The 21,641-nt window shown below is 49.4% G+C and overlaps 1 protein-coding gene across 1 annotated transcript in view; it reads right to left on the bottom strand.

Annotated features, from left to right (window-relative positions):
• Positions 1-21,641, bottom strand: part of EFCAB3 (EF-hand calcium binding domain 3) — a 73,541-nt gene that overhangs the window by 34,645 nt on the left and 17,255 nt on the right. Inside the window, exons 11-22 of the mRNA XM_050935362.1 lie at positions 20,674-20,817; positions 19,820-19,891; positions 16,623-16,727; positions 14,857-14,928; positions 9,801-9,905; positions 9,263-9,334; positions 7,536-7,640; positions 5,726-5,788; positions 3,881-3,985; positions 2,155-2,226; positions 1,541-1,645; positions 669-740 (exon numbers count right to left, since the gene is read on the bottom strand). Of these exons, the coding sequence (XP_050791319.1) occupies positions 669-740; positions 1,541-1,645; positions 2,155-2,226; positions 3,881-3,985; positions 5,726-5,788; positions 7,536-7,640; positions 9,263-9,334; positions 9,801-9,905; positions 14,857-14,928; positions 16,623-16,727; positions 19,820-19,891; positions 20,674-20,817 (1,092 nt within the window). The remainder of the gene's footprint in view (positions 1-668; positions 741-1,540; positions 1,646-2,154; positions 2,227-3,880; positions 3,986-5,725; positions 5,789-7,535; positions 7,641-9,262; positions 9,335-9,800; positions 9,906-14,856; positions 14,929-16,622; positions 16,728-19,819; positions 19,892-20,673; positions 20,818-21,641) is intronic.

Below are 21,641 nucleotides of genomic sequence, written 5' to 3'. Positions count from 1 at the left end.
GTGTCTCTCTGATGCCCTTTAGGCTGGCATTGAAATCGTTTGGCCTCTTTGCAACTCCAAAGAAAACTTATCATATGCTATTCAAGTTGGGCATTGAATAAAGCAAGAACTCCCAACATGATCAAGAAAAAACCTGAAGTGGAAAGACTCCACCCATTAAAAATCCTGCCCTTCTGGCTAATTTGTCCAAGACAGTTAACTGACTCCGGTTTCACACAGCACAGCCCCTACATTTCAGATAAGCAGTTATCTGTGAGCACGGTTTCTCTTAGGTTTGTATCGTGGAGAGCTCACTAATGTACCACATGGATTACTATTGCTACATTCAGAAACTTCAGTTAAAGGTACACGAGTAAGCCCCCAATCCCACAAACACTAAAGCTTGTGCTTAACTTCACCCCTGTGACTTCATTGAGACTTCACGCTAGTGAGTCGGAGCCTGTGCATATTTGCAAGATCAAAGCCTAAGGTTCCTAAGTCAGATACTCTAGAGTGAGGAAAGGCAGCAGTTGAGGTCGCTTAAGTAACCTTAACTCTGCCCCCTTATGTAGCTTCATTAGGAGACAGCCTTTAATTACCTGATCACACAGCACTTCCCCCACCATGTGTCTCCTGCCTCATTCAGTGCAGTCCCATCTATCCACCTGTATTATAGGAGTCTCACTTACCCTCACCTAGGGGCAATTTCTGGATAGTCTTCACCCCCTTCATAAATTCGCCCAAATTCACCTTCCCATTGGCTGCAAGATAAAGCTCGGAGTCAAAGGAAGCAACACACACTGAAGTACACAGAGACTGATGGGAATTGACCCAGTTGCTGTAGTCAGGTTGGTTAGCATGGGATGGAGACACTTTCACTTAGCAAGGGACTAAGAACTTTCTTCTTTCTAAAGGAAAAACGGATGGAACCCTTGAAAGGGGTCAGAGTTCTAGGATCGGGAAAGGGAGGGGCTGACATTTAAAAGGGTCAGATCACAATCCCCTCTCCAGCGGATTAGCCAGAGTCTCATTGACACTATGGTCACTTGCAGGGCCAACTCCAGCCTTTTTGCCACCCCAAGCGGTGAAGCAAAAAAAAAAGAAAAAAAGAAAAAAAAAGAAAGATAAAGCCGTGATCGGCGGCAGCTCTACCGCGCCACTTAATTCGGCAGCAGCAATTTGGCGGCGGGTCCTTCCCTCTGAGAAGGACTGAGGGACCCGCCACTGCAGACCAGGACATGCTGCCCTTTTCCATTGGCCGCCCCAAGCACAGGCTTCCTTCGCTGTGCCTGGAGCCGGCCCTGGTCACTGGGAATCAGTCAGTCGGTCCTCTGGTGGCAGCAGCATGACTCAGCTTTACCCTAGCGTAAGCGGGAGCAGAATCTGGGCCCAGGATTTATTTTAAGCAGACGTATTGTCCCTGTTGCCTGTTGTGCACACACCACACCACTGGCTTTTGGCAAGCACAACGCACAACCAGGATTTCAAATCTTCACCGTCAATTACGCTGATTTCAGGGTGACCCCCGCAAAGAACACAGAGTGAGTTTCAAAAGACCAACCATCAACAGTAGCATGTGTCAGCACCTCCTGCAGCTCCTCATTGGTTAAATGGACCCCCATGCTGTCCAGGATGCAGTCCAGGTTCTGGAGATCCACCGTATCCCCTAGGATAGGTGGGGAAGATTTAATCATTGGGGAGGTTTGCCAGAGTAAGAAGAGAGTAATAATGGAGTACGGCCCTCAGGGGCTGGGCTCGGCTGTGCCTTTAAATGACTCTTCCCAAAGATGGAACCATGCAGGGGTATTGGTTCTGGGCTGTCTTAGGAGCACATCCCTCAATGTGCTGAATGTCCTCAGTTCCCAACAAGTGCCCAGAGGATAATGGCTTCTCCAGGGAGGCTGCCATTCAGGCCTGGATTTTCATCCAATGCCAATGCCCATCGACTCCCAGGTTGAACCCTAACTCCTTTAGGTCCCTTTGAAAATCCCAGCGTCAGTGAATCTTTGTGCCACCAGGCACATGGGACTCAGGACTGAGGCAACATTTCTGGCCAATCATAAAGCACACACGTGTGGAATGTCATGCTGACAGGTGCCGTGATTGTTCCATTGACATGCAGCTTTGTCCACCTGCTCGTCCTTAGCTGCTTGGGTTGCAGTAGCCCTGACTTACTTTCACACTGGGAAGGCTGCCGGGTGCCCATCACGCTCTCCATAAAGTGTTTCAGCTCCACCTTTCCGTCGGCTGCAAGACGAAATGCAGATCAGAGACAGACGGCAAGATAGAGGCTACGTCTGCCCCTGGCACTGGGGGGCGTGATTCCCTGCTGGAGGAGACACACTCATGCCAGCGCTGACTGAGCTAGCATGCTAAAAACTGGACGTGACCATGGTGGCACAACCAGCTAGCGCCCTGAGTATGTACCTGTCTGAGACCCCAGGCTGGTACTCTGGATCACTAGCTCCTCCCACCCCTTGTGCTGCCACGGCTACACTCTATTTTTAGCACTAGTGAGAGTATTTCTCACACATTCCATGAGAGCTAGTGTATTTCTCTTCCAACCAGGAATCAACCCTCCAGCTCCAAGGGCCGACATGCCCACAGGTTGGGGCCTATTTACATTGCTCTGGCAGCATCAGAAAAGCTTTAAAGTGAGTGTAAATACAATTCACATTCACTTCGGGGCCTCTTTGCACTGGCTTTGCATGTCCCAGTCTCAGCCAGATGGTCCAAAGGCCAGATCCAAGGCCTGGTGATGTCCATGGGAATCTCTGCAATGGGAATCTTTGCAGACAAAGGACTTGGGTCCATTTCTGAACTCAGACACGGATAAATCAGGAGTAACTCCACTACAGTCAGTGCAGGAAGGATCTGCCCCAGCGTCAGCGAGGGGCAACTCATACCCATGGTGTATTTAGTACTAAACCCCATGAAAATGTGCAAAGGGCAATGGGGATTTCACCACGATTTGTTGGGCATTTCCTCCCGATCGTTCCACCGGGCAGCGAGGTGGGGCTGGGAAAAGGGGAGAGTTCTCTGCGTCTTGACACGAGGGGGCTAGTGATTTATTCACACTGCTGTCCCTCCATGTTAGAAAGCAGGAAATGTGCCAACAAAACGTGCTTGGAGAAGAGGAAATTGGCCTTGTGGGAACACAGGAAAGGGACTAAAAGTGAACAATCCGAGAGGGGATCATTCCCCCGCCGTGGAGGGTTTGAGCTGAAATGGATCAGCTATCCCTTAGGCAGATTGACGCCAGCCCTGAGTGTTGTGACACGCACATGCGTGTGCATACGCCCTGTACAAACGTGCGTGCACTTGTCAGAACACCCGTGCACACGTGCAACCCTGGAATCTAGGCCTGCAGCAGAGTCAGGCCCTGGGCAACCAAGCTCCAAAGCCCAGCAGCAGCAGCTCGACAGCGGCTCCAAAGCCTTTGCTGAGGATTGTGATCGCTCCTGCTCCTGCTGTGGGCCCATAGCATTGGTGGAGAATCCGTTCTGTGGTCCGTGTGCGTCTTGGAGAGTCTGGAGTCCAGCAGCTGAGTCACATCAGTCCACCTTAGTGTTGGTTGGGTCTAGAGAGTGCAGTTGGCTACGCTGCAGGCTGCATTCTGCAAGCTATACTATTAAAGCAGCCATCCGGGGAATCTGACTTTCAAACAATACATTGCGTCTGTGTGATTCATTGCAGCAGCTCCTAATCTGCTGGGATACATCATCCAGGTGACCCGGTCCTGCCCCTCAGCACCGATTCCTGACGACGGACTCCTGCCCCAAGCACTAAGCCCGACTGCCCAAGTCCCGGTCGCTGACAATCTGCGTGTGCACACCCCTCCCCTCCCAGCTCCAGCAGAGACGCCATTGAAGAAGACAGAGGGACATGCCGCATTACTCACCACCACGAGTTACACCCCCCAGCGCCTTCTGAAACTCCTCAGCCGTTAAACGGATCCCCATGTTGGCTAGAATGGAGTCCAGGTTATCGACATCAACCTTTTCCCCTTTGGATGGGGGGAGGAAAGAATGCATAACATGGTGTCATGTCTCTAAGGAAGATGTCATTCTGTGCACTGGTTCAGGACAGTAAACGCTGGCAGCGTATCCATCTGACTCTAGGGGGGAATTCCAGGGGCTCGGAAGGCCTTTATCCAGCACAGAGTTAGCCAGGTCACTGAATGCTCCTATTCTGACGTGAGATTTTTTTATGGTCGCATAAAGTCAGGACTAGAGACGTGCAAAACATTACAGATCCAAGGGCCAGCGTACGCACAGTCTGTGCACTGATGTAACAAAGTCAGCTTCTAACCTGAAGCAACTCCGGTGTGTGGATGCTCTTATTTCGGATTCAGAGAGCTCTATGGAAACAGGGCATGAGCCCAGTAAAAAAATACCTACTTACGCCAACAGTGTAAGGCTCCCAGATGGATTTCAGAGTGTCCACACAAGGGGGGGGCTGCATTGATTTAACTGAACCAGTTAGGAAACTGGTTAACTCAGTGCATGAAGTGTGTGTAGACAAGACCGAAGGCTGCTTTCCACCTTGCTGGTGGTGCAAAAGGACATCCAGGTGGGTGTTCATTTCATTTACACTCATTTCAAGGCCCCTCTGCCCTACTAGAATGGTGTAAAACCACCTCAGTGTAAACAGGAATCAAGCCCAAAGGGTCCCACCAATGATGCCAATGGGAGTGGCGGGCACTCAGCATTTCTGATGCGGACTGCTCTGGTCCTCGTCCAGCTGAGGCCTCGTCCTGTCCCTTGCCCATAGAGGTGATGGCTGAGGTTTTCAGTGCTGCCATGCACTGCAATAGGAGCTGGGTCTCTAAATCCCTTAGGCTGCTTTGAAAATCTCAGCTGATGATCCTGTGAAGCTTCCCTGGACCAGAGCTCCCTGCTCCGTGGTTAGTGACTGTACATCTGGCCCTGACATGCTCACAGATTGAAATAATCGGGGCAGAGGGACTGCACAGCTCTGGCAGGACCTCGATTTTAGTTCCAGTCAGGAAATCAGCACCTCCAGCAACCCTTTAACACCACTGCAGTGAAGCAGCTATCATGGTGACGCGTGCAGTACAAAAGCCGAGATCCATAGGAGAATGACACCGTGGCTGGGATGATTTAGTTGGGGATTGGTCCTGCTTTGAGCAGGGGGTTGGACTAGATGACCTCCTGAGGTCTCTTCCAACTCTGATAGTCTATGATTCCCTGGCATCTCTTCCTAACCCTATGCTCAGACATGAGGACAGGCCTGTCTTTGGGTGTATCTACACTGCAATTAAGGGGGTGATCGTGGCGTGGGCAGACATACCAGCGCTAGCTTTACCTGCATTCATGGCAAAAAACAGCAGCGTAGATACAACAGCAAGGACTTCAGCACCCTGGATGGGCTTGTAGGCCCTGGCTGAAGCCTAGACTGCTGCCTCTACACTGCTATTTTTAAGCCATGCTTGTTTGGGTGTGTTTACCGGGGCAGCAACCACCCTTTGGACTGCAGTGTAGACATATCCTTAAGAGTGCAGCCCAGTCAATCTTTGCACCATCAATCAGTCCACTGACTCAAAACTCTTCAGCAAATGGAATTATACCACAGTCTCCAGCTATGTACAGAGAAAAGACACAGAAGACTGCATGCTGTGTAATTGTCTTACACACACCCAGAGAAAGGCAACGAAAACTGAACAACATGTGACACCTTCTGGTCATCATCCGCCATCCATCTTCGTTAGACAGTCGTCACTCACCTTCGGCTTCGGACAATCGCTGGACACTCTTCAGGAATTCACTCAAATTCACCTTCCCCTCCGCTGCAGGGGAGAAGAGGCAGAACAGGAGTGCTGGTTGGCACATTCACAAGGAAGAGTTTTCCCAGTGGAAAAGGCACTTTGGTCAAAATCAAAACAGTCCACAGGAACATGTCAATTTCAAGGACATTTTCCACTGGAAACGGTCCAAGTGAATAATTCTGACTCTCTCATTTTGTTTCAATAATGTCAAAACATTTCATAGTGAGGGCCGCCCAGAGGATTCAGGGGGTCTGGGGTCTTCGGCGGCGAGGGGCCTCCGCTTTGGCGGTAATTCAGCGGCAAGTTGTCCTTCCGCTCCGGGATCCGGTGCCGAAGTGCCCCGAAGACTCACGGCGGGGGCCCCCCCCCACCGAATTACCGCCGAAGACCCTGCACTTCAGCGGTGGGTCCCACTTTGGTGGTAATTCAGTGGCGGGAGGTCCTTCTGCCCCGAGGTGGAAGGACCCCCTGCTGCCCAAGTCCCGGAGCGGAATAAGCTTCAGGGGCCCAGGCCCCGCGAGAGTTTTCTGGGGCCCCCAGAGTGAGTGAAGGACCCTGCTCCAGGGGCCCCGAAAAACTCTCAAGGGGGCCCCTGCGGAGTCCGGGGCAAATTGCCCCACTTGCCCCCCCAGGAGGCCCTGTTCATAGCAATACAGTAAAGCCATTTGCTTTGACTTTATCATTTCAATTCATTTTGTTTAGACTTTTTATTATAGTAAATATTCATTTAATTGCATATATAATAGTAAATATAATAAAATTCAGCATATATATGTTTTGACATTAGCAAAATGGATATTTTTACCATATCAAAACCAAAACATTTTCACATTGTCAAAATCAAGTGATTTGTCATTAGAGAAACAAAATCTTCTGACGTTTCTGAATAGAATTCATTCGGATTTTCAGTTCTGCAACAAATTTCAATTTTTCGTTCCAGTTTGGAACAAACTCATGTTTTTGAAATGCTGGAATTTCCTGCTGAATGGAAAATTTGGAAAATTTTGGCCTAAATTTGTGCAAACAATGAACGCGACTGAGCCCAATTCTCCTTTGCAAAGTGGCTATAAGTCATTCTGGTAGCATTTCACACCCAGTTTGCACTGGTGTGAATGGCTACACATGGTGAAATGCAAGGGATGGTTGGGCCCAGCGAAATTACCATTAGATATTTGAACTTCATGTGGTACAGAATTTTCTCCTCTCTTTCCCCTCCATCCCGGGGCTGAGCAGGAGGGAAAAGGAAACGAGAGGCGGGGCGGGAGGAAGGCTCCTCTGAGCCCTGCAAGTGGCTGTAATGGATTGATCTGCATTTCCAGAAGACATCCTGGAAGATGGGCATTCTGGGCTGGACTGGCACAGAGTCCTGCGGGTTAAACACGCCAAGGACAAATCCTGCTATGCAGCCGCCCTATTTACAGCAGCATAGTAGGTGGCGAGAAGCCTGATGGGGAACATGTTGCTAAGTGATGAGGATCATGCATCAGCCTGCGTGTTCTCAGACACGCCCACTCCTGCCCTCTGCCCATTCACGCTGTGCCCTTGTGAGAGAAGGAGCACGCAGGAGGCTTGAGAACTACTCAAGTGCAGAGGATACAAGTGCCTAGCACGGGTAAAGGGAAATCTGGCTGACGGTGCCACAGGAATGGGGTGAGAGTGCACTTGGTCTGCGCTAGCAAGGGGAAGTAGATCCCTTTATACGGATGTACCCAACTCCCTCTCTTGGGACGAGCATTGGAGTGTCTCCAGAGAGATCTGTAATGCTCACCATCTATTTCTGTGTGCTTCAACGCCTCCTGGAGCTCCTCTTCAGTTAAAAAGATCCCAATGTTGCCCAGAATGGAGTCCAGGTGACTCGTAGCAACCCTGTCCCCTTGGACGGAGAGAGACAACGAATTAAACGCCAAAATCCTAGCGAGGTTTCACAGGGCTGGAGAACATTGACCTGACACTGGACAGAAGGGTATATCCGCTCTGCAAGCAGCACATGTAGGCAGACCCACGCTAGCTCTGATCTAGCTAGCGCGAATAACAATAACCGCAAAGCTGCAGCCACATGGGCTGTCCGAGCCAAGCCAGGATGCTGGGTATGTACTCGAGTGACTAGCCCGTACTGCCGCGGCTTCACTGCTATTGTTACTGGGGTGAGAAAGATCAGAGCTATCCTTGGGTAGGTCTGCACGTGCTGCAGTCACACCTCTGATTTCAGTGTAGCCAGACAGCAATTGGATCTGCTTGTTGTGTTGCTCAGTAAATGTATTAGCAAAGGGCCTAATAAATAAAGTCTCTTGGCCAGTTTTGTCCCTGGGCTTCCCCTCAGAGCAGCTGAGAATTTGTGTGAAATCCTTCCAGGTGCAGAGGGCCTGGACACTACTCACTACTACGTGTTGCTCAGACCTTGTGCTGGGCACCGGGATAGGTTTCACATTTGGGGCACCCACAAAATGAAAAAACCCTCCTTTCTTGATGGTTAGATCGTCACTAGTGACCACTGAAATGTTCAATTTAAAAGCATAACTTCTCCACTACTTGAGCTAAAGGACCAGATGATTTTGTGGGGAGGGATAGCTCAGTGGTTTTTACATTGGCCTGCTACTGCAGGGTTTGTGGGCTCAATCCTTGAGGGGCTGTTTGGGGACCTGGGGCAAAAAAAAAAATAGTTGAGGATCAGTCCTTGTAACCGGGCATCACTCACTCCCACGGCGCCTCCTGCTGGTCACTTTAGGAATTAGCTCAGGTTCCAGTGGAGCACCCTCTGCAGGCCGGTGATCCATCTTGTTTCCTGCTACGGGCCCCATGTTCCTCTCTGGACCCTGGTGCCTGTTTTACATGGGGTTCTGCCCCCTGGCAGCAACCCCTTTTCCTTAGGGGTTTCCCCTCCCTGGGAACCCCCCACCCTCTATCCCCACTTTGCCTCAGTGTAGGCTGCTGCCAGTCATTGTCTAGCCCCACACTCTGGTGCAGACTGCAGTATCAGCCACTCATCATCAGCAAAGGGGTTTGGACCTGCTGCCTTGGCCTACCCCTGGGTTGCACCCTACAACCCCAGTACCTCCTAGCCTAATTCTAGGCCGCAGCCCCCAGCTCCACTGCCTTTCCCCAGCCCTGCTTTACGCTAGGTACCTTGTCAGTTCTATACAGCCAGGCCCTTCTCTCTCTACAGGCAGAGCAAGGCTGTCTGCCCTTGTCTTCCCTGGCCTTCTTATTAGGCCCTGTCGCTCAGTTTGGGGCATGGCCCCCAGCTGCAGCCACTTCCCCAATCAGCCCAGCCTAAAAGGCTGCTTTCTCCAGCCCCAGCCCTTATCCAGGGCTGTTTTAACCCCTTCCGGGCTGGAGCAGAGACCCACTCTGCTACAGTCCTGCTCTGAGCAGGGGGTTGGACTAGATGACCTCCTGAGGTCCCTTCCATAGGCAGGGCCCCTGCTGCTACAGAAATGAGAGGCAGGCAGAGGTCTACCACATTTCGTCCAACTTTATCACTAGACCTTGACTTACTCTCAGCTTTGGAAGCCCTCCGTGTGCTGATCACATTCTTCGTAAAGTCACTCACATTTACCTTCCCGTCTCCTACAAAGAGAAAGTGCCAGCCAGGCAGAAAGAGACAGTGGTCTTAGTTTTCCATTGAAAAATGTCATTCTGTCAAAATCAAAACATTTCGTGGGAACAGGTCAATTTCAACAGAAGCTTTGTCGGGAAAAAGCTGTTGTGTTTCGTTTGGACAACGCTGAAACATTTCATTTTACATCTAGGATAATAAAGTATGATTTTAAATATTATTTTACAGTTTTCTATGTTAGAGCTATGATATTAATCTCATACAGCAGTAAAAATGAAATGACCCAAAACGAGAATGTTGAGATGAAATGTTTCAATGGGCCCCATTTTTTCTTAATTTTCATTTTGTGGGAAACTTTAAAATTTCAGCTTCTTGGCCTGACTTTGAACACATTCCCCCCACCCTGCAAATCTTTGATTGTTTAGTCTACGGTTGTTTAGGTCTACAGAGAACACAGCGCTGTGGCAAGCTGCTCACCATCCACAATGACGTGCTTCAGCACTTCTTGGAGCACTTCTGGTGCTAAGTGCATCCCCATTTCGGTCAGAAGAGACTCCAGGTCTCTGATATCAACCTTTTTCCCTGGGAGAGATGGTGAGAAATATATCAAACAACAGCAAAATGCCTGACTTTTCATAGCACATTGGCTGGAAATTCACCGGTTACTGCTCTGGCTTGTACTGCTCTGGGAAGGGGTTTGCTTGACGTCAGCTTTAATCACTAAGAGTTTAGAAAGAACATCGCCCTGCATCCTTGCAAATGTGGAGCCAAATCCTGCAGCCTTTCTCCAAAAAACATCTCCAATTGCCTGCAGGTGCACTGGCAGATTTTGGCTTTGCAATCATAACAGAAGGCACAAAACTATATGAAGGCAGCAGTCAGGCCATGCAGTTAAAGAGACAAATGGAGTCACAGGGCCTGATTTTCATACACACTAGGGCTCCTTTACATTTTGTGTCTGGTTTCCCACTGCCCTGCATCTTGTGCTGTCATCTACATCCGTGCAAAGGTGGGGAAATGCTACCACATCAGCCTGGTAGCCATTTCCTTCCACTCTGCACGGGTGTCCATGACTGTGTAAGGCGCAAGGCAGTACAGAACCAAGCCCTGTAACTTTAAGGTCCCTTTATGCTGCCAAAACTGCAGATTGCCAATGGTATGGGCAGGGCCGGCTCCAGGGTTTTTGCCGCCCCAAATGGTGGAAAAGAAAAAAAAAGCAGCGATCGGTGGCAATTCGGCAGTAGCTCCACTGCGCCGCTTTCTTCTTCGGTGGCAGGTCCTTCCCTCCGAGAGGGACCGAGGGACCTGCCGCTGAAGAGCCCGACGTGCCGCCTCTTCCCCTTGGCCGCCCCAAGCACCTGCTTGCTGAGCTGGTGCCTGGAGCCAGCCCTGGGTATGGGGCATGTTTAGTGTAGGCAAAACTCAGGCCCAAAAACTTTATTCATTTTAAAGGGGAAGCTCTACTTGCATTTTGCAGTCAGTCACTTTGCACTGGAATTACTTTCCACTTTTAAACATGGCTGAAAGGAGTTTGCTCAAACTTTCCAAAATATTCTCCCTGGGGGCTGAAAATTTGAGAAAGCTACGACCAGGTGCAAACATGGGGCAAGAACAGAAAGTCTTTTGCAGCTGTAGCAATTGTGGGCAACAGTTGGACAGCCCAGTTCTGCTTTCATTTATAGCATACAAGTCTACTGCAGCCAGGGAAGTTGCAAGGTCTAACGAAAGCCGAATTCTGTTCACGGAATGAGGAACACTATATTCAGATGCAACCAGAAGGGAATTGTAGACTGTTAGAATGTAATTTAGCCAGAGCATTTGGGTAATACTTCCATAAAGTGCCATTTTTTAAAATGTTGTAAATCATCAGTGTTACAAGAGCTGTCTATAGAAAATGGTATCTTTATATAGAATCAGAGGACTGGAAGGGACCTCGGGAGGTCATCTAGTCCAGTCCCCTGCACTCATGGCAGGACTAAGTATTATCTAGAGCATCCCTGACAGATGTTTGTCCAACCTGCTCTTAAAATTCCCAGTGATGGAGATTCCACAACCTCCCTAGGCAATTTATTCCAGTGCTTAACCACCCTGACAGTTATAGGAAGTTTTTCCTAATGTCCAAACTAAACCTCCCTGGCTGCAATTTAAGCCCATTGCTTCTTGTCCTGTCCTCAGAAGTTAACGAGAACAATTTTTCTTCCTCCTCCTTGTAACAACCCTTTGCATACTTGAAAACTGTTATCATGTCCCCTCTCAGTCTTCCCTTATCCAGACTAAACAAACCCAATTTTTTCAATCTTCCCTCACAGTTCATGTTTTCTAGACCTATAATCATTTTTGTTGCTCTTCTCTGGACTCTCTCCAATTTGTCCACATCTTTCATGTAATGTGGTGCCCTGAACTGGACACGATACTCCAGCTGAGGCCTAATCAGCGTGGAGGAGAGCACAAGAATTACTTCCTGTGTCTTGCTTACAACACTCCTGCTAATACATCCCAGAATAATTTTTGATTTTTTTGCAACAGCGTTACACTGTTGACTCATATTTCGCTTGTGATCCACTATGACCCCCAGATCCCTTTCCCCAGTACTCCTTCCTAGGCAGTCATTGCCCATTTTGTATGTGTGCAACTGACTGTTCCTTTCTAAATGGAGTACTTTGCATTTGTCCTGACTGAATTCCATCCTATTTGCTTCAGACCTTTTCTCCAGTTTATCCAGATCATTTTGAATTGGTTAAGCCAGGGTGGTCTCTTGCCTAACTTCCTCTCTTTCCTACACAGTGGGATAGTTTGCCCTTGTGCCCTTAATGTCTCTTTGAAAAACTGCCAATTATCTTCAATTGTTTTTCACCTTAGACTTGTTTCCCATGGGATCTTACCTACCAGCTCCCTGAGTTTGCTAAAGTCTGCCTTGAAATCCACTGTCTTTATTTTGCTGTTCTCCCTCCTGCCATTCTTTAAACTTATGAACTCGATCATTTCATGATCATTTTCACCCAAGCCGCCTTCCACTTTCAAAATCTGAGCCAGTTTCTCTCTATTTATCAAAATCAAATCTAGAATCCATAACAGGATGCACACAATTTGTATATATAAAGATCACCACCCAGTAGCACGAATGAAAAATAGAATCCATTACGTTGACAGGTTCAATAGAACTGTTAGTATGCACATCAAACAGCTGCCGGCATGGAGCTCTAACCAGTCAGGTCCTTGGATTTAGGTCTTCCCTCAATGTGGCACTTCTGGCAGCACCTGGCCCCTCCCCATCCAGTGCCATGGTAGGATATAGGCTCAGGGAGTAGAGTGCCACCTAGGGTTGCCACCTGGACAATCTGGGTTTCGACTTGTGTGTCATTTGACAAGCCCTGATTGTGACAAGTTGGCACCCCGTTATTCACCATTATCATGTAATGAGGATCTGCCTTATACATAGCATGTCTTGTGAGGTGTCACTCTAAAAGTCTTGATCTGCTAGACGTTAATATCTCGTTGGATTGTGTGTGCTATTGTCATGTGTGAAGTTATGAAATTTGGCTAGGTAGGTGTAACTGAAACATGTCATGAGGTTGAAAACACCCACAAGCAGCCTTTCAGGTGCAATAGTAAAAAGGCCAAGCAATGTGAATGGCTTATTGAGGAAATGCACACGAGCACCAGGATTACCCCAGGAACTGTGTGCAGAGCACTGCACAATGGGAACAGTCTGACCCAGGTCACAGCAAAAGAGCTTTCCAGCAAGTGGGAAGAAGAGATAAAAGGGAGAAAAATGACATCATGATGGTACCTCACTCTCCCTACAACAACAGACCTGCAAACACCTGAGGAACAGAGACTAAACTGGGGGAAGTGATGGTCCCAGGCTAAAGGGATTTTTAGCAGGTGTATGAAAACCTGGGAAACTCAAGCTGCAAAGCAAAGGCATCTTGTGCTTTAAAAATCTGCCAGCCTGTTTAGCACTTGCTAATTCATATCCTACTTAACTAGTGTGTAAAGCTCAGTTTGTGTTTTTTGTTTATTTGCTAGGTAATCTGCTTTGATCCCTTTGCTATCACTTATAGCAGGGGTGGGCAAACTTTTTAGCTCGAGGGCCATATCGGGGTGTATGGAGGGCCAGGTAAGGAAGGCTGTGCCTCCCCAAATAGCCTGGCCCCCACCCCCTATCTGCCCCCTCCCACTTCCCACCCCTGACTACCCCCTCAGACAACCCATCCAACCCCTTCTGCTCCTTGTCCCCTGACTGCCCCTTCCTGGGACCCCCCACCCCTAACTTCCCCCTGGAACCCCACCCCCTATCCAACTCCCCCACTCCCTGCCCGTGACTGTCCCGACCCCTATCCACACCCCTGCCCCCTGACAGGCCCCCCCAGGACTCCCACGCCTATCCAGCTGCCCCCCACTCTCCATCCCCTTACCATGCTGCTCAGAGCAGCAGGAGCTCACAGCCCCACTGCCCAACCGGAGCCAGTCACGCCACCGCACTGCCCAGCATGAGCAGCGGGCCAGAGCGCGGGCAGTACAGCGAGCTGAGGCTGGAGGGGCGGAAGGACAGCAGGAGAGGGGCCACGGACTAGCCTCCCTGCCCGGGAGCTCAAGGACCAGGCAGGACGGTCGCATGGGCTGGATGTGGCCTGTGGGCCGTAGTTTGCCCACCTCTGACTTATAGTCACTGAAAATTGATCTTTTGTAGTTAATAAACTTATTTTCTGTTTCAGTCCAAACCAGTGAGTGCTGGAGTGCTTGAGGAAAACCTAGCTTGACTGGAGTGTTGGGGGAAAACCTCTGCTTGGTTTCCACAAGTGTGCATTGTTCTCTTCGCACTGAGGGAGAGGCGGACTGGGTATTAAACTCATATACTGGCCAGATTTGACCAGGGCAGGACGGTTCTGCTCTGGGGTCCTAGGCTGGGAAGCTGGTGGCTAGAAAGCCTGTGTGTAACTGCAGCTGGGTGGGTGGGTCCCTTCCTGTGTGAATGCTGGTAAAAGTGAAGGCTGGAGAGATTTACAGCTTTGTCACTGCAGTGTAGTGGGAGAGGGAGCCCAGGCTGGTGGGTCAGAGGGCTCAGTGGTTCCCCAGTTCCTGATGATACCCTGGGGGGAACCCGTCACACTCATGTCTGAGTTTTTTGATCTGTGGAAAAGGTGGCAACCATAAGTGGAAGGAAGGAGCCGCCGCTGCCTCTGGGGCCAGGCTGCTTGTGTGGCGGCATGTGGTGTACAGGATTGGGCCTTTGCAGGAAGAGGCAGGGCAGGGGCCTTTGGCGGCCAGTTACCAGCCATTAGAAAGGTGGCAAGCCTAGTGCCGCCTCTGCTGAATCTTTGTGCCATCATGCAAAATTGATCCTCAGTCCATCGGCCTGATCCTATGAGATGTTGAGTGCCATCAGCTGCCAGTGAAGTCAAGTGAAGTTAACGGTGCCCGGCCCCTTGCAGGACTGGCCAGTACAGTGAGACTGCACAATAAACACACCTGCAGCATGCTGTGTTTATCATGGCCCATCCCTCTCTGACAGGAACTCCTCACTTCTCACCTTCACTGTGGGAGAATCTCCGGAGGGCTCTCACGCCCTGCAGAAATTTGCTCAGATACACCTTCCCGTCCGCTGTGCAAGAAAGAGAGTTCAGGGTTAAAAGAGAGGCGATACAGGCCCTGTGGCTGGTATTTTTAAACAGTGCTTGTAAACGGCACATGGAGAACCAGTCAATTGTGCATGCAAATAAGGCATTTGCACCTGCATTTTGCCCTTGTCGCCAACGGATGGTGCTTAAGAAAGGCAGACCCATTGCATTTGCCAATCAGAACACAAAGGAGAAGTGGTCGGGGCTGGGGGTGGGCCCATTGACATAATGCCTCTCATTGCACTTTGAGTATTGCTGGGAGTGGTTTCAGGAGGGGGATTACAGTGAAATACAACCTGCCCTCAACTAAATTTGAGCAAAGTCAGATTACATCACTGACATTGTAGACCCATGTCTGCAGCCCCAGCTCCTGGAGTCACGTGTTTACATTAGATTCAGCTTCATTAAAAAAGTAAGAAAGGTTAAGCAAAAAACCTCGAAAACGTGACCCAAGTATAACTGATGCAGTGAAATCTGCCTGAATCTGCAGAGAGCCTGAAACAACATCTTAGAAAGGTTTGAACTGCCCTAGACATCTCTCTGGTGGGGCTGTGAGGTGCAGGCCTGTATCATGGTGTGCCCAGGGGCCCAGATGGCCCTAAACCGGCTCTAAACCCAAGTCCAAAGGCTGGGGGGGCTACACTCTTAACCCCAAGACTCAGCTTGTCAAGGAAAACGTTTCTTCTGGGACTCCAAACTTTTTCTCGAGAAGCTTCTTGCAGGCTGAGAACTCCCCAGGGCACAGCTACGGGCCGGCAGCAGCCCCCGCCCCCCCGCACATTCTAGCCCTGCGGCAGAAGCTCACTCCCAGTGTCCTCCCTGACTCTTAAAGGGGCAGCTCCCATTTCTCTCACATCACTTTGTGTAGCGATTGACCAAAACAGCAAATACAACAGATATTCAAAGTTATTACTAACTATAAACAGGGTGGCCCTATTTCTCAGCCCACCATTCCTGTTCCAAACAGGTGGAATTCCCCGGCCTGTCGAGCTGCAGACTAGAACGGCCCATGAGCACTTATCCCACGGCGCCAATTGACTTACCTAAATTTCCAAGGGTCGGGCACTGAGGACTGGAGAGGTGATTCCACCAGTTTACATTTTAGGGGGTTGTTTTAAATGGATCGCATATTTTCTCTCACACACACACCCTTACAGGAGCCCACAATTTTTCACCCGAGTACATACCATCAATCCCCATGGAGCCATCCTCACTGCAGCTGCTGGCCTCACCTGCTGAGTCCACTCCACGCTCAGCCCCCACCTTCCAGCCTGGCCCACCCAGGTGCAGTCACTCCCGTTCCTGAGAGGGACCACAGGCTGCTGGAGGTCGGATGAGGCCAGGCAGGCCCCTGGTGGGAATCCCTGGTGCAGGAGCTGGGCCCACGGCTGCAGTGAAGAGCGGCAATAGTGGGTGACCCACAGACCACGCAGGTTTGGCCCCACCAACCCTCTAAAACTGAGCGAGCAGCATTGTGACATGGTGCACGGGGGCCACTGCGCCACTCAGGTTTGGCCTTGCAGCTCCTCCGTCATGATGGAAGGGCCCTGGGGAAGCCAGAACTGCTCTTCTTTACTGGCGCCAAAGACATGCATGGGGCATAATGCACGTCGGGCTGCGAGCTCCCCTGCAGGAGTCTGCATTGCACCTAAATACACAGAGTGTTTCCAATGCTCACCATCAACTGTAACGTGCCTCAGGGCTTCCTGCAGCTCCTCGTTTGTCAGGTAGATCCTCATGTTGTCCAGAATGGAGTCCAGGTTCCTGACATCAACCCTGTCCTCTTGAATAGGTGAAGGAAAGAAATAGCGTCTGTGAATATCACCACAGGGTCAGAAGGGGCCGCAAGGGTCATCTACTCTAACTCTCTACCATGATGCAGGATTTGTCCTGAAACCTTGGCTGGAAAACAGAGTTCTTTCTTCTGAAACGGCACCTCACACAGGCTGCCTGGGATAGGTCTGTCCTTTTCGGCACATTGGTCCATTTTGCACCGCCCTATGAAGGTGCTGGATTTAATCCAAAGTGCCTGATTATGACCTCGAGTGCCTGGTGTAGACAGGAGTAATGCTACAGGTGTCTATGGAGTGACACCGGCATAAGCAAGGGGAGAATTGGGCCCAAAACGTCTCTCCAAATAAAATCGGTTGGATGGTGCTGCTGGCCCTGAAGCCATCTGACAGCCTGGCCATGTGCAGAGAAGTGGCTTTGTTTGTATAACAGGGCTGCCCCTTTAAGAGCAGGGTAGGCTGGGTAAACAGCAAGAGAATTGGCAGAGGTAAAGTAAAGTGGGGTAGACTCTGCAGAAGGAAATGCCTGCAAGCCTGGCACTCGGGGAACTGGCGGGGAGAGATCGAGTGGGCCAGATTTTCTCTTCTGTCATGGCTAGTGAGATGGGATTTGGCCTGGGAGCCCTTGAGTCTGTCCAATTTTTAATGCTCTGAGATCAGGGATCCAGACCAGCCTGCGTCACACCAGTGAAGTCAAAGCAGGAGGAGAGTCAGTATTATCCAGCAGTTGGACAGTGAACTGGGACTCGAGAGACCCGGGTTCTGTTCCATGCCCTCTCTGCACCTCTGTTTCTCCCGCACCCTTTGTCTGTTCAGACACTTTGCTGGCAGAGACCGTTTCTCACTGTGTCTAGACGGCCCCCGAACTCTAAGGCAGCCCTGATCATGACTGCAGCTTCCGGGTAACACAAATAAATACATAATCTTGAAGAAACACAGCTCCAATGCTGAGAGCACCACTTGAAATGCAGAGACGGGGCTCCATCTATCAGCTTCCACCCTCCAGTCCCACTGCTTGGAAAATGTCTGAACGTGTCAAAATATCAACAGACGGCCTAAAAAAATCCGACAGCCTCCTTTTTTTGAACTTGTTCACCCTGTTTTTCAACCAGCTCTAGCAGCTGTTCCGAAAATGCCCAAACTTTGATGAAAACCAAAAGCAAACAAACCAACAAAAGCGGGGGAAGGGAATTTCCCCCTGAAATGTGGTTTTCCAGCAGCTCTGTTTGCAGTCAAGTTTCTGCTGAGTCTTTTGCTTTTTACACCACAACAGATTCATAGATTGGCCAGAAGGGAGTGGTGTGATGATGTAGTCTGCCCCCTGTAGAACACAGGCCAGAGAATAGCTCCTGGAGCTCCAATACCACGAAGAAACCACAAAAGCATTGTTGGGTCTTTAATAACTGTGTTTCCTAACTACACACGAACATACAAGGCTTAGCTACACACATCCTGCTGTCCTTGCAGCATCGCAGCACATGGGGAGCGACACTGGAGGGCTCCCCATCTATTTTTCCTTAGTCCTGTACACTAAACTAGAGCCCTGAGCTAGACTATTTTTTCAATCCTGCCTCGCAATACCCACTCCCACCTGCTCCCACACTGTTTCTTGCATTTGTAACCCGCTCACACCTTAGATCCCGCAAATCCTGCATGAGAGACCGATTCTCCCCGTGCTTATTAGAAAAAAAAAGAAATATATATATGTATATATATAAATAAATATGGAATCCAGACACAAAAAAGGAAAAGAAAAAAATATATAAACAGAATTCAGACAATTTTTACCACTAAAAAAATAAAACAAATTTTGCTCAAACCACGTTAAAAAAAAAACTTTAACTCCTGTTAGAACAGACATCAAATCTCTTTCTATTCCTCACTTAAATTTAAGTATTAAAACCTTTATTTTAAAAAATGGGTCGGTCCTGGGGCTGGTTTTGTTCAATATCTTCATTAATGATCTGGAGGATGGCGTGGACTGCACCCTCAGCAAGTTTGCAGATGACACTGAACTGGGAGGAGTGGTAGACATGCTGGAGGGTAGGGATAGGATACAGAGGGACCTAGACAAATTAGAGGATTGAGCTAAAAGAAATCTGATGAGGTTCAACGAGGACAAGTGCAGAGTCCTGCACTTAGGATGGAAGAATCCCATGCACTGCTACAGACTAGGGACTGAGTGGTTAGGCAGCAGTTCTGCAGAAAAGGACCTAGGGGTTACAGTGGATGAGAAGCTGGATATGAGTCAACAGTGTGTCCTTGTTGCCAAGAAGGCTAACAGCATTTTGGGCTGTATAAGTATGGGCATTGCCAGCAGATCGAGGGATGTGATTATTCCCCTCTATTAGACATTGGTGAGGCCTCATCTGGAGTACTGTGTCCAGTTTTGGGCTCCACACCACAAGAAGGATGTGGAAAAATTGGAAAGAGTCCAGCGGAGGGCAACAAAAACGATTAGGGGCTGGAGCACATGACTTATGAGGAGAGGCTGAGGGAACTGGGATTGTTTAGTCTGCAGAAGAGAAGAGTGAGGGGGGATTTGATAGCTGCTTTCAACTACCTGAAAGCGGGTTCCAAAGAGGATGGATCTAGACTGTTCTCAGTGGTACCTGATGACAGAACAAGAAGCAATGGTCTTAAGTTGCAGTGGGGGAAGTTTAGGTTGGATATTAGGAAAAACTATTTCACTAGGAGAGTGGTGAAGCACTGGAATGGGCTACCTAGGGAGGTGGTGGAATCTCCTTCCTTACAGGTTTTTAAGGTCAGCCTTGACAAAGCCCTGGCTGGGATGATTTAGTTGGGGTTGGTCCTGCTTTTGAGCAGGGGGTTGGACTAGATGACCTCCTGAGGTCCTTTACAACCCTGATATTCTATGAAAAGAAAAACTTGCTTTATGTTGCTGAAATTCTGTTTAAGTCAAACTGCCGAGAAATTTAGTGTTTTCCCACAAATTCCCACAGGCTGTTTTTTTTTTGTCCACCCAACAAAGTATGTTTTACTCGCTCCTGCTATTATGGCAGCGGATCCTGTGGGATCCCACTCCCACTGTAGGGCTCCACCGTACATTACAATTTCCACTTACTTTCAGTTTGGGAAAATCGCCGGGTCTTGGTCAAACCGGTCATGAAATCTTTCAAATTCACCTTCCCATCTTCTGCAATGAGATGATCCGGGTCAGGGAGAAGGACAAAACGATGAACAGATACGAAGTCAAAAAGGAGGGCGGGGGAGGTTCCAAAGCTGCCAAAAGGGTTTTGGATGAAAAATTCTAGCCAAATTGTTGAAGGTCCTAAAACTGTTGGACCAAATTCATCCCTGTGGTATCTTCATTGACCTTCACAGCTTTACACCAGGGACGAGTTTAGCCCCTGAACGCTAACAGAGAGACAGATATCGTGAATATTAAGGGCTGGATTCATCATTGCATTACGCTGGTTTTACACCAGGATAGGTCCGTTGTGATGAATGGAGTTGTGCCCACATCACCTTGGAGTAACGCAATGGTGGATCAGTTCTTTAGCATTCAAATGTTCTCTGGGTTCCCCCCAGCCTGGAGCTCGGAGGGGCTGAGATATGGGAGGGCCTTTCTCCACATCCAAAGCCCAGATTTGACCCTGAAGAAGACAAGTCCTCCCCCTGATGTGTCTGCACGTCTGTTAAAATCCTCAAGCCAGAGACATGACAACCATGCCACATAGACTAATAATTGCAGACTTTATCTGATCATCAGAACGACTGGCATGAGGTCAAAGGTTGATGATCAGAGAAGGGATTTTGCTCACAATAGCACAGGAGTTGGTTTTAAATGGAATGAGTAGCTTCTACAAGCCCTAACCCTACCCCAGGTATTGTCACAAGTGCACAAACAGCACCTCCACCTCCCCGACAAAAAGTACAGGCCTCACCAAAGAACAGGAGGCTGTTTGAAACGCTCACCCTCACAGGTAACATGCTTCAGCGCCTTCTGAATCTCCTCCGGGGTTAAATGAATCCCCATGTTGCGCATGATGGATTCCAGGTGATGAACGTCCACTGTGTCCTCTTTGATCACGCCAATGGCTTTCACAGCCCCTTCCATCTCTGCAAGCACGAACAGAAGGTGTTGTGAGGCCTCCCGTTGGCAGATTCAGCCAACTCTCGACAGGGGAAAGGAGAGGATTGGTCGGAAATGCTGCTTGGAGAAGAAGAAAATGTGACTCTAGTTCTTAGCTTCCAAAGAGAACTCAGCAGCACCGAAAGCTAGAGGTCTGATCCAAAGCCCATCCAAGGCAATGGAAATACTTCCAGATGGACATTAGTACAGGCCCTGGAAGCAGACCTGTCTACTTAAGTAACCGGAGTTCTGTCTCCTTTAGAGATGTCCCTAATGGAGACAGCCATATCCTGCATGGAGTTTGTTTATGGCCCATTTTCAGCCCTTTGTTTCCTCTCTCTGTAATCCCTGTCTGCCCTCCCTGAAGGAGGAGTGGGGTGGTGAATAGATGGGTGAACTCTGGGATGGAGGAAAGCTCAGAGTAACTCAGCTCGATGGCAATATCCTGCTTTTCTCCTTCAGTAAATCTCTCTTCTCTGGGTCCCCTTCTCATGGAGAATGGGAAGAAGTGTCACAAGTGGAAATGAGTTAAGGCCACCCTGCCTAATCAGAACATCCTGCTAGGTTGCACGTCCATCCTAGCTGGTAGGTCTGGGTAATAATCTTTGCACAGAAAGGAGCCCCATGGAACAGCTCTGCCATGGGCAGCTGGACAGAGAGTTAAGGAAGGCCCAGCACCAAGACCTTCCTGGCACTGATTGCTGTTACAATCTGCTGGTGGCAGTCAGGCATTGGGTGTCACTGTCTACACTGGATGTTTGCAATGTGCTTCTATGGGAGAGCGGAATTCACCACAGGGCCAAATGCAAAT

This window comes from Gopherus flavomarginatus, chromosome 25 (genome assembly GCF_025201925.1).
Source record: "Gopherus flavomarginatus isolate rGopFla2 chromosome 25, rGopFla2.mat.asm, whole genome shotgun sequence".
NCBI lineage: Eukaryota > Metazoa > Chordata > Testudines > Testudinidae > Gopherus > Gopherus flavomarginatus.
This window is presented reverse-complemented; position numbering and strand designations above follow the sequence as displayed.